The sequence below is a fragment of the Carcharodon carcharias genome, chromosome 6 (genome assembly GCF_017639515.1).
Source record: "Carcharodon carcharias isolate sCarCar2 chromosome 6, sCarCar2.pri, whole genome shotgun sequence".
Classification (NCBI taxonomy): Eukaryota; Metazoa; Chordata; class Chondrichthyes; order Lamniformes; family Lamnidae; genus Carcharodon; species Carcharodon carcharias.
This window is the reverse complement of record NC_054472.1, coordinates 129,564,782-129,577,614: the sequence shown is the minus strand read 5'-3', so window position 1 is coordinate 129,577,614 and position 12,833 is coordinate 129,564,782. Positions and strand designations below refer to the sequence as shown.

General features: G+C 41.3%; 1 protein-coding gene across 2 annotated transcripts in view; it reads right to left on the bottom strand.

Annotated features, from left to right (window-relative positions):
• LOC121278925 (copine-3-like) overlaps positions 1–12,833 on the bottom strand; it is a 105,124-nt gene continuing 92,291 nt past the window's right edge. For both annotated transcript variants that reach the window (XM_041189480.1, XM_041189481.1), the window contains exons 14-16: positions 10,681–10,814; positions 8,630–8,866; positions 1–1,603 (exon numbers count right to left, since the gene is read on the bottom strand). In XM_041189480.1, the coding sequence (XP_041045414.1) occupies positions 1,478–1,603; positions 8,630–8,866; positions 10,681–10,814 (497 nt within the window). In that variant the 3' untranslated portion in view covers positions 1–1,477. The remainder of the gene's footprint in view (positions 1,604–8,629; positions 8,867–10,680; positions 10,815–12,833) is intronic.

The following is a 12,833-nucleotide window of genomic DNA, read 5'->3' as shown; positions in this document are numbered from 1 at the left end:
TTAAAATAGTTAAGATTCTTTTACCAGCAATATTAACAGGTAAATGGAGCATAGGATACAAGCAGTGACTAGACAAGTTCATCTCGAAAACAAACAGCATATGGAAAATTATGCTTCCTTTGTTTCTTTATTGTAAAATGTTCGACAAGCATTGTTCAACAAATATTATTGGCAGATTATTTTTTGAAACAATCCTAACAACTTGGCTTTCCCTTATTCATTTTTAATCTTTGGTAATTTTGGCTAAATATTTAAAGCTTTTAATAAAATGTACTGCATGGTGCTATATTAAAAGCACACTATACAAGCAATTTTCCAGTTCAATGTTACAACTAATGCTTATATGGAACGTGTGAAATTGGCCAGAATTGGGAAAAGGAGACCACTATAAAAATATGCAAAGCCTACCAACCGAAAAAAGTTTAATCTGAAATAATCTTGTATAAAGATTAACAAAAAATCATTGCAAGATCTATTTTGAATATTGTTTCAAAATTATTAAACATGATATAAAGTAAATTTTGTTAAACATTTAATAAATTGATTTAGTGGTGAAGCATGTTTCTGGGGAAGAGAGTAGTGCAGAGATGTCTGGATGAGTAATTCAACAGAAAGCTATCACATGTAATGGAAAATATGGGGAATGCCAACTTTTAACATAAAAGTGCTTTCATTTTCTTTCTACTTCTATCCTCCCATGCACAGCAAACCCCCACTTCATGTCTGCTCACACCAGGAACTGTTCCAATGATGTGGATTACTGGTGTACCCTGGATCAACTCCATAGAGTGATCTAGAAATCATGTGAAATCAGCATGGAAATTTTTAAATATTTTTTAATTTCCTTCCCATGCCCCTCCTTTTTTGAATATAGGGAGCATTTGTACAGTTCCAAAGAACAAACAGCCTGCCAATGTCTCATCCAATTGGCCACTTTCATGTGCAAGATTTAAAAAAAAAAAATTAGAGTTGACGAACTAATCAGAGTTGGGTTACCCTCAGCTTCACATAATATCTATCCAAGCTTCCCACAGTCAAGAGCAGGAACCCTGACTGAAAGTTTCCCTCAATAGCCTGGGAATGCTGAAGCTAATTAACTTGGCTAGCTGGCACAACCCAGTTCTTAACATGCAGCTGAATATGAAAAACTGCTCGCTGGTACCATTTCCCAATCCAAGCACCCTTAGATCACTTTTGTGCAAAGCAATGGAATCACATGCAAACTGACACACACATAATTTGCATCATCAGGGCAGGTCAATAGAGCACCTCATTTTGGAAAGAGGTGCCACAGTGCAAGCCTTGAATCAAAAATATTTTTTTGAAGTACACAGTAGGGGGAAGAACAAGTTGTTAACCTTTTCCTTTAAGATTGGTGAATCATAAGCAGCTGTTTCATGAATACATTTACTAGGACTTAACAAGTGAAATGGCAAAGATACAAGTCTAAGTTTGAAAGACTATTATTGCCCAGCAATTAGAAATCCAGTAAATCTTCAGGTTTTTGCTCTTTTGGAGGACTCATTTTACGTGTGTTGAAGTAGCACACCACTTGTTGAGGCACTTCAGCGAGTACACTTTGTGCAAGTGCTTCTTTGGCAGCCTGTAGAAAAATAAAGCCCATACAAATTTTGCCTTTAAAGTCAAGGTCAACAAACAGATCTGGACAAATTTTAAAGTTAGACTAAAATATGATCATAATTAATTTGAAGTAAATTATTTATTAATTCGGACACCGAAATCAAATTTTAACAAAATTAGCTTTACCACTTATAATTCTTTGTCATGCACAATGTTTACACTGGAGAGAAAACACATGTAAATCTCTCAATTTGCAATTAAAGGAAATATTGATTAGTATGCAGCAGTTATTAAACTGGATTTTAATCCCCCTGAATACCTGTAATGAAAAGCATAATTTAAACACATTACTTTCCATTGTAAGGAACGTAATTGATGTTTATGATGGGAAATTGAGTACTATCCCCCTCCACTTTTAGAACCTAGTGTCAGTATTATTTTGGATATAGATGTTTGAAATTAGAAAATAATGAAAGACTGCAATGGTCCTTTAAATGATTTATCAGAGCATGTTAAGTACGAGAATTAAGATATCGTTGAGGAGCTAACCAAGTCCTTTCTGCATTGTTTATCACTTTGAAGAACAACCTCTAAACTTGAACTCACTAAAACTCTACTGCCCATATCATTATTTCCACTAAGTATCATTTAACCATACCCTATGCTGACCAACCTACATTGACTCCCAATCCAATGCCACAAATTTCAAATCATCCTCCTGTTTTCAAATCCCTCCAAGGCCTCACCCCTCCCTTTTTCTGTAAGCTTCTCTATCTCTACAATCCTCTGAGAATTCGGCCCACTTGTGTATTCCCAAAATCCTTCACACCAGCACCGGCAATTATGTCTTAAACCATATGCCTTAAGCTATGCAATTCCCTCTTGAAACATCTCTGCTTCTCCACCTTTCTCTTCTCCTTTAAGGTGGTCCTTAAAACCTACCTCTTTGACCATAACCAAGTTTTTGGTCATCTATTGTTATGATCCTGGGTCAGACCCCCAAGTTTTGGTACAATCCAGTTAAGGACCAGTAACTTTTTGTTTAAAGTAGACAAAGTTTGAGATCCCAGGCACTTACTGAGAGAATAAAGCCATAAGATTCCACAGTTTTTTTAAACAAACAAAATAAACCTCACAAAGTCAGAAAAGGAAAACAATTTACAAGATCTACCTTTTACTCTAACATTCAGAATTAACACAAAGGTAGATGTGAATTAACAGGCAACTATGGTTGGATGCACAACACTGCACAATAAATGGCAGATGCAACCATAGATTCCTCAGCAACCCAGACATCAGTTTCACTGTGAGTCACAATCTCGCTAAAATTCTGTCTCTCTTATGAGGTCTTCACTCTTCCCTTTCGAAAATCTAGCCTCAGAATTCCCTCCCAAAGTCACTCCCACTCAGACTCTCTCAATGACTACTCATCCCCCAGGGTTTCAATCTCATCTCCCGAGACCAAATGCCCCTGGATTCCAGAGTCTGCACTCCAGCTCCAACTCATACACAATTCCAGTCCTTTAGCCATGCTGAGCAGAACACCACTGCACCAAAGGGTTACCTTTGCCTCAACGGCCCTCAGCGTGGAGCCGCTGACCTTCCACAGCCTTTTCAGCTATCCTGGACTTCTCCTGAGCCTCCTCTACCTGGACCCTGCCAATCCAGCTCCTCAGAGCTAAAAGCAGCAATTTAGCTGCATGGAGTTTCTTGTTCTGCTCCTCATTTACTGACTAAAATTGACTGATCCTTGAACTGCTCTTCACTGACCCTTAAATTGATCTGGGTGATCTTTCAAAACACTCTAAGACGGTCCCATCATGGTTACTAGTCAGGATGAAAGGTAACAAGTATAGGAATATCCTGTGCCCGGACTGTTACAATCTCTACAGGTGCTAGCTTACAAAGCACATGGGGCAAAAAAATGGTTCAATTACACTATCCTAATATCTTATGTTTCAGTGTCAAATTTGGTCTGATAACACTCCTGCAAAATTCTTTGGGGCATTTTTATTACATTCTAAGAATTATATAAATGCAAATTGTGCAAACTGTTGTTAGAAGATAATGCTAGCATTCAATTTGTATAGGACAGCTTTGGAACTAAAATTCCTTCAATAAAATCTGTAAGACTGTGGAACTACCAGAAAAGGGTGAAAAACAATTCATGGAGCATATTCCACTTAGCTGATCTCTATCCATGCCCTTTTCTCATTTAAGCCCTTACCCATTCCAGTTTGAAAGTACCAAAGGACTCCACTTCAATAATATTTTATGACAGAATTTCACATTTACACATCCAGGCTGGGGTTTAATGTGGGTGACAAGAACCGGTGGGAGTCCCATGTTGTTTTTCTGAGGGCCCAATGCTATTTAATTCCAATCAAGCCTCTCATCAATTAAGCTCCGGTAGGGCAGAAATCCCATCCCTGGAAGCTGCCAGTCACTCAGAGGCCAGTAGTTCTGCAGTGCCAACAGGAGCAGTGGCCACTGCTGGTACTACAGTAGGGCCTGCAGGAGGGATTGGAGATAGATCCCTAGGTAGAGACGAGTTTTAATGGGATTGGGTTGGGGAGGAGGCAAAGGGATTGCCAGTGAGTTTGGGTGGGTGGGGAGGGGGTTGGCAGAGGAGGAGGTTGGAAGCAAGGGTGGGAGGGGGGATGGATTCTCGCAGGATCCCCCTTCATGATGCCAGGTCCCTTACCTTGAACAAAGGACTCCCCAGGTAGGCCACTGGCAACCCAGACAGGATTTGCTGGATCACCTGCCTGGTTGGCGAGTCCCTCACTAGCAGTATGAGGCATTTAATTGGCTTCAATTGGTCTCAGGACGGGAGGCTACCCACAAGCCTTCCTGCTCTGGGTAATCAGAAGAAGTTGGGAAGATGGTGGGATCTCCACCCCACACCCTCCCACCTGATCACATGACCCACAACCCCACCCCCAGCCTCTGAACTCACCTGGTGAGGGGGGTGGGTGGGGTGGAGAGATTAAATTCCACCCCCAGTATGTAAAGATTTTTTTCTGATATCTCCTTTAACTATTTCGGAAGTTATCTTAAATGTGTGCCTTATAGACTATGGTCGTGAACTAGTGGAAACACTTTCCTTTAGCCCTACCACAACCTTTCACAAACTTGATGGCCTCTATTAATTCTATGTGACCCACTATTCCAATAAGTTTACATCTCCACACTTTTGAGACCTCAACAGATTATAATTTATATAACCTAGATCCAGCAATCCAACACCAATGGTCAAGTTTGCAGATAACAACAAAGAGTACTGAAATAGAAGTTAATTACAGAATGGGTCAAAAAACATAGATGAACAGATCAAATTTAATATGGAAGAGCGTAAAACTCTGCATAAACTAAGAAAAAATAGGTAACACGTGCACTCCATCTTCAAATTGCTAAGGTTGAAAAATACCCAGAAGTTTTGTGGCCTCACAATGCTCAATCAATACAAAGCAGCAAAATAAATTGAAGACATGTGTTTATGCAGCACTTTTCATGTCCTTGACATGTTCCAAATCACTTTACAACCAATTAAGTATTTTTGAAGCATAACCACGATTGGAATGCAGGAAACGGTATCAATTTACATACCGCAAGCTCCCACAAACTGAAAATATAATAAATTATCAGATTATCCGTTTTATATTTTGGTTGAGGGATAAACGTTGGCCAGGACTATGGGAGAACTCCCTTTTCTTTAAATTGGTGCAGCGTGACCTTATAAATCTAAGAAGCTATTCACGCTTATCCAGAAGATGGCACCTCCAACGGAACTCCCTCAGTACTGAGCTGCCAATTGAATGTTGTATTCTACTGTCTAAGCTATATTGATCAAATTATGATCAAACTATAGTGCTCTGGCCAGTCCGCATCTGGAGTACCATGTTACAGCACAGAACACAAAAAGAGACAGAAATATTCATGTGTTGGAGGAAGTCCCAAAAAGTTAAAGATTATGGCAGATAATGTGAAGGTAAACCCAAAGGGTTTCTACAAGTATATTAAGAGTAAAAGGATAGTAAGGGACACAATTGGTCCCCTTGAAGATCAGAGTGGTTGTCTATGCGTGGAGCCTCACGAGATGGGGGAGATCTTAAACAGTTTTTTTGCATCAGTATTTACTTGGAAACTGGCATAGTGTATAAGGAAGGAAGGGAAACAAGCAGTAGTGTCATGGAACATATAAAGAATAAAGAAGAGGAGGTGCTTGCTGCCTTACAGTGAATAAAGGTAGATAAATCCCCCGGGCCTGACATGATATTCCCTCGGACCTTGAGGGAGACTAGTGTAGAAATTGCAGGGGCCCTGGCAGAAATATTTAAGACGTCCTTAGCCATGGGTGAGATGCTGGAGGATTGGAGGGTAGCACATGTTGTTCCGTTGTTTAAAAAAGGCTCCAAAAGTAGACCAGGTAATTACAGGCCAGTGAGCCTGAAGTCAGTAGTAGGTAAATTATTGGAAGGTGTTGAGAGATCGGATATACAATTATTTGGACAGCCAAGGGCTGATTAAGGATAGTCAGCATGGCTTTGTGCGTGGTAGGTCGTGTTTAACGAACCTTGTAGAGTTTTTCGAGGAGGTTACCAAGAAAGTAGATGAAGGAAAGGCTGTGGATGTTGTCTACATGGACATTAGTAAGGCCTTTGACAAGGTCCCACATGGGAGGTTAGTTCAGAAGGTTCAGACACTTGGTATCCATGGAGAGGTTGTAAACTGGATTCGAAATTGGCTGTGTGGGAGAAGCAGAGAGTGGTAGTGAATGATTGCTTCTCAGACTGGAGGCCAATGACTAGTGGTGTGGCCTCAGGGATCCGTGCTGGGACCATTGTTGTTTGTTGTCTATATCAATGATCTGGATGATAATATGGTAAATTGGATCAGCAAGTTTGCTGATGACACTAAGATTGGAGGCGTTGTGGACAGCGAGGAAGGCTTTCAAAGCTTGCAGAGGGATCTGGACCAACTGGAAAAATGGGCCAGAAAATGGCAGATGGAATTTAATGCAGAAAAGTGTGAAGTGTTGCATTTTGGAAGGACAAACCAAGGTAGGACATACACAGTAAATGGTAGGGCACTGAGGAGTGTGGAGGAACAAAGGGATCTGGGAGTTCACATGCATAATTCCCTGAAAGTGGCGTCACAGGTAGACTGGGTTGTAAAGAAAGCTTTTGGCATACTAGCCTTCATAAATCAAAGTATTGAGTATAGGAGTTGGGATGTTATAGTGAGGTTGTATAAGACATTGGTGAGGCCAACTTTGGAGTATTTTGTGCAGTTCTGGTCGCCTAACTACAGGAAGGATCTCAGTAAGATTGAAATAGTGCAGAGAAGATTTACTAGGATGTTGCCGGGTCTTAAGGAGTTGAGTTACAGGGAAAGATTAAACAGGTTAGGACTTTATTCCTTGGAGTGTAGAAGAATGAGGGGAAATTTGATAGAAGTTTATAAAATTATGAGGGGTATAGACAGAATAAATGCGAGTAGGCTCTTTCCACTTAGATTAGGAGAGATAAACACGAGAGGACATGGCTTTAGGGTGAAAGGGGAAAGGTTTAGGGGGGACTTCTTCACTCAGAGTGGTGGGAGTGTGGAACGAGCTGCCACCTGACATGGTAAATGCGTGCTCACTCTTAGGTTTTATGAATAAATTGGATAGATACATGGATGGGAGAGGTCTGGAGGGTTATGGACTGGTGCAGGTCAATGGGACTAGTGGAATATTATTTCGGCACAGACTAGAAGGGCCAAATGGCCTGTTTTTCTGTGCTGTAATGTCCTATAGTTCTATTGGAAAGACTGAGGAAAATTCAAAAGAAGCAGCTTTCAGAAATGTAGACGATAAGATTTATGGAAAAAGTAAATGATTAAAAAATTTACCTTAAATTAAATTTCAAGAACAGGACAAAGTTCAAACAAGTAAAAAACGAACTTAAGATTGATATTAGGAGGCTTACTATTCCATGTGGGATAAATAGAAATGGACTCCCAAAAAGAGTATTGCAAATTAAATATCCTAGAACCATTGAATGATATCACACAAAAAAAGCTATTCAGCTCATTTGTGCCTGTGCTGGCTCTTTGGGAGAGCAATCCAATTAATAATATTCCCCCGTGCTTTCACCTTACTTTCTGCCCCTTAATTAATTTTGTCTCCATACAACCACTATCCATTTAATCGTATGGGCTTTAATTTTGCTAATAAAAGACTATTATGTGGTACTGTGTATGTGGCCTTTCAAAAGGTCGAAAACACATCAACAGCATTGTCCTCATCTCGCCATTACTTCAAAAAACTCTAATCAAGCTTATTTAATGCGATTTGTCTTTAACAAATCCATGATAACTTTCCATTTATTAGCCCATACCTTTTCAAATGCCAATTAATTTTGTCCAAGAATATTGTTTCAAAGTTTCCCCAATATCACATTAAGCTGTTTAAACAATAGTTGTCAAATTTATTCCTCTCCCCTTTTTAAACGTGTGTAATGTTTACAATCCTCCAATCTTTTGACACCACCCCATAACAAAGAGGACTGGAAACCTGTGGCCAGTGCCTTCGTAATTTCAACCTTTTTAGGAAACAATTGGTGGTACTACGTAGGGCCTGTTGTAAGTAGGTTACATCATCATAGAATATTTCCCATATCTTCCAGAAGATTACAAAAAAAACCCATGTTTGTTTTTTTCTTTTCACAAAGATGGACATGGAACAATGCAGGATGACTGACTTAAACAGACCCAATTACTATTGGTCCAAGTACCCAATTATTCAAACAGTCACCTCATGTCTTAAAATCCCTGAGAGTTATTTAAATATCCAAGTGCCTATTGATCAAAACATGTATATTTTAAAAGGATAGCATTTTACCTGCAATAACACTAACAAGAAAGAGTTACTATCATGGTTAGCGCCAAACATTTAAGTCAAATCATTTATTTTCTACAAATCAGTACTATGATAAGTATTTTAATACAAAGCTGTGAAATAGACCTCAAGCATTAATGCCGTCATATGCCATAAAATACTTACATTTTGAAACTTCCTAAAAGGCACAAATTGGACTATATCACGAGTAGCTACTTCTCCGGTGGGTGATCTCAGAACACCATCATCACCATCGAGAAATTCCATGGCACTGAAATCTGCTCCACCAACACCAACAATTATGATAGACATTGGCAACTTAGAAGCGTTAACAATAGCCTGTCTTGTATGATCTAAATCTGTTATCACTCCATCCGTAATGATCAGCAGAATGAAATATTGCTGTTAAAACAAAAATTTTCACAGACCAAAGATAAATTACATAACAAATGGGGATATTAGTGCTGTGCTTAAATATATATTTTTTTACCTGGCAACAACCAAACATATGTTAAATATATACTAACGAAATAACAATTATTTGCTTTTGGAAAAAAATCTATCACAATGAGACATTCCGACATCACACACAAATTTATGGTAGATTCTCCACTTCAGTTAAGCCATCTGAGAAGTTGTTCTTCTGATGCCACTTCTGGGATTTTCCGCTGGAAGTTGTATAGAATGAACAACACGGCACCCAAGTATCAGCAGATGCATATCAGAAGATGCAAAAGACAGGACGACATCAGTTGCGTCTTGGCAATGCTGGTTAGAGAAGCACTGGTGTTTTTTACATCCAGTGTTTCTAAGGCGCAAACGACAGGAAATGCATCCTACAACATCAGCCTCCCTTTTATATTTCACAATTATTAGTCTTCCTGTATTTGGACTGAGATAGGATTAACCCAGCTCTACTCTGGTGAAAGTCCAGTGACATATTAAACATCACATTAACATTTATAATGTCACCTCTTGAAGGCAAAATAGCCATGTGGAATGAGGTACCAGAGAATTACCATGCTTGTAAAACCATACTCGGTACTAGTCTATGCTTTCAAGAAATGCCAGCAGAAAAAGAGAAAAGAAAATTTCAAAATCTGTGATTTATAAATGGACATTAGAACCCCAGAGAAAATAAAACTTGAAACTGAAACCCATGTATTATATAACATAGAGCTTATAGCAGCAGTATTCATTTAAAAAAAATGCCAGCAATAGGTGACATGATAAATGTCAATGTGAAATTTGATATAACTTTTTGTACAATGAATAATTCACCTCAAGTTTCTTAAGTAACAACAGGTGAATTTTCTGCTCTGTATACATATTCCGGGTTCTATCCCAGTATTTTTAAATGCAAAACACTGTTTTCTTTTCCATGGTTGATTTATCCCTTATCACAGCGCAATATTAGTTTGCATTTGAAATTAAACAATTTACAAATTGAATTTTGTGGTCAATCTTTTATTGTACTTTATCCATATTCAAACATAGTAATCAGATGTAACACCTAGAGAATTTTGAATCATGCCTAGGAGAAAGCATTGAGTTTATGGACACACATCTTATCTAAAAAGCAGACGGAGATATTTTAAATGTAAACTCCTTACTGCCTCTGGGGTAATATTTTTTCCCCCATCATGACTGCTTAACAAGACTGACAAAGTGAGAAGTGCTGCAAGCCCTTATGCCCATCAGTGAATCATGGAGTTATTTATGGCACAGAAGGAGGCCATTTGAATGGTAGATAAAGAAATAATATTAGAATAGAATATTACAATGATCCAAACATTTTATACATATGACTCTTCAGGGCTGGTTGGATATAACAAATATAACAGATTAGGTGAAATCCTACATATTGATTAAGCTTTCCCCCCCCAAGTAATCATCTTGCCTATTCTAAAGTGATTAAAACGATATTCACAAGGATCAATTAACTACAAAAGATAAAGCTAGAACTGGGGGGGTGGGGGGGGGAAAAAGAGAGAATAGGGCATTTCTGCTGCAGTGTGGAGTAAAGCTGAGCACCCACAACCAGGCAAAGATTCTTACTGCAGCTAGAAAATACTGGAGAGTACAACGCTGATAAAAGAAACCCACCCTAAGTATTGGCATATATCTTCCATTTTCTCCCCCAGACATTGACTGACTTCCTGCATTTTCAATTTTATTTCATATTTCTAGTGTCGCTGGTTTCTCTTTATACTTACAGAAGCTGTCGGCTGCTGTGCTATTGCAGCTGCAAATCTTGCCATGTGGTTTATTATGGGGGCGAAGTTTGTTGGCCCATATAGTTTGACTTGAGGAAGACAGCTGCGGTAGGCATCCACAACTCCTTGTATTCCTATTAAACAAGGTGGTAAAAAAACTGTTTATTGAAGACAACCTGGCATGATTGCAATTTTAGTTTTCACCTAGATATTTCACTTGTCTCCAGTACTAGAAGACCATTCCCATAAAAATCATATGTGACTTTGGCCTCACAATATCTAGGAATGTAACTTCACGACTCCTGTACATAGCGGGAGTGGGCAGGCGGTGGTGGGCGTACTCAGCCCACCGGGTCCAATGGCGACCCGGCAGCCTGTATAAAAGGAAGGCCTGGCAGCCTCGCAATGGCTGGGCAAAGGCATCTTCAGGCGAATGGAAGTTATGCAAGTCTGGAGGGTAGGCCATGCTGGAGGGTAGGCTATTGGGGCAGGCCATGATGGAGGGTAGGGTGGGGGGCCAGCGTACCCCTTGTTTTTCCAATGACTGCCTTGCTGCCCTCCCCAAGGAGGTGGCAGCACGGTGGGAGGAGTTGGTACCCTAGAACAGGAGGAGTCCCCCCCAACATGACAAAACGTGCCTGGTAGGAGGTGGTGAGCTCCTGCGACGTGGTGTGGCACACCTGGATCCAGTGCCACAAGCCCGCTCTCACAACTGAGGGCCCTGAAGTCTCACCAGCGTCACACCATCTCTGCCAGGCAGGCACCAGCACAGAAACTAGCACCTCGGTCAGCTAGTGTCCCGGGACATTGCAGTAGGGTTGCTTCACAGTCGCTGGAGAAGCTGGCAGAGACAGAGAGTGCCCATGGCACCAGCAGTTGGAGGGCTGCAGGGGACCAAGCACATGCTCAGTTGGTGCCTGATGATGTGCCTCTGGAGTCGTCCACGACGTAGGAGGGGCGGGAAATGCAGCCGGGTGTGCGGGAGCATCTGGGGGAGATACATGAGGCTATGCTTGGCTTGGTCTCTGTGGTGGCAGAGTCTATGCAGGTGATCACCAAAGCAATGAGCACATGTTCGAGCACATGCATCTTCTATGGAGAGAGTGGCAACTCTCGTGGAGATGCTCCTCCAGAAGACCCATCAGTGCTTCCTGGAGATGTGCTCAGACCTGCAAGCCCTCACATCGGCAATGACCTTAGCTGGTCAGTGCCAGTGTGGAAGATGGTGTGGGGACCAAGTTTCCCAGCTCGGTGCTCATCCATCCACAGTGAACAGGGAGGTCCGAAGCGACTTCACATCCGCGCAGCATCTGCCTGTCATCTCTGCGGGCACCTCTCAGGGCGCTTAGGATGAGGGCAGCAGCTCCTCCATCCCTCTCCCAGTAACTGTAGCATCCGGTGAGGCTGCGACAACTGGGGAGATGCTAGCTGTGGAACTGCCCACTCCCTCCCAGGTGGGGCCAGCACAGGCTCCATGGGCCAGAGGACGGCCACCAAGGTCATCGAGGCCAACAGGACAGCAGAGTCGGCAGGCTGTTTCAGATGCCACTCCCAGCGATGGGGCAGCACCAAGACACAGCATCTGGAAACAAAAACATAAGGCACTTTAGGCACACCACAGGTTTATGACTGGTGCTTTTGTGTTGGCCCGAGATGAGGTCTCTATGATTTGCTTTGATTTGGAACCCCATTGTCATTTTGTTTCATAAGTTTCTTTGCCTGTGATATTAAATTCAGACATGTGACCATGGCTGAGGGTGCCTCTTTTCTTCTGCATCTTTGTGGTTTCCAAAGATGTTAGGAGTGCTTTGTGGGACATTCAGCTTTATTAAAAAGGCCCTTAGTTACTGCTCCTAACCTGGAAAATTTGGCACTTGGGTATCGAGTATGGAGCCTACAGCCCAGGCTTGTCTTAGAGATCCATCTGCGGTGTGCTAGCTGAAGATTTGTTGGATTAAAGTCTCCTGGGTGTCCCTGCCTCCCTGCAGTGTTCCCATGTCAACGTCTGCTTACTCAGCACTTCCCTGTGCATGCTCATCCTTGGACTCACTGCTAGACTCAACGTGTGCAGCCACAGCCACTACGTTTACATCTTCATCGTCCACTGCGTCCCCCCTTTCCAGCGCAAGGTTATGGAGAGCGCCCCATGAGCT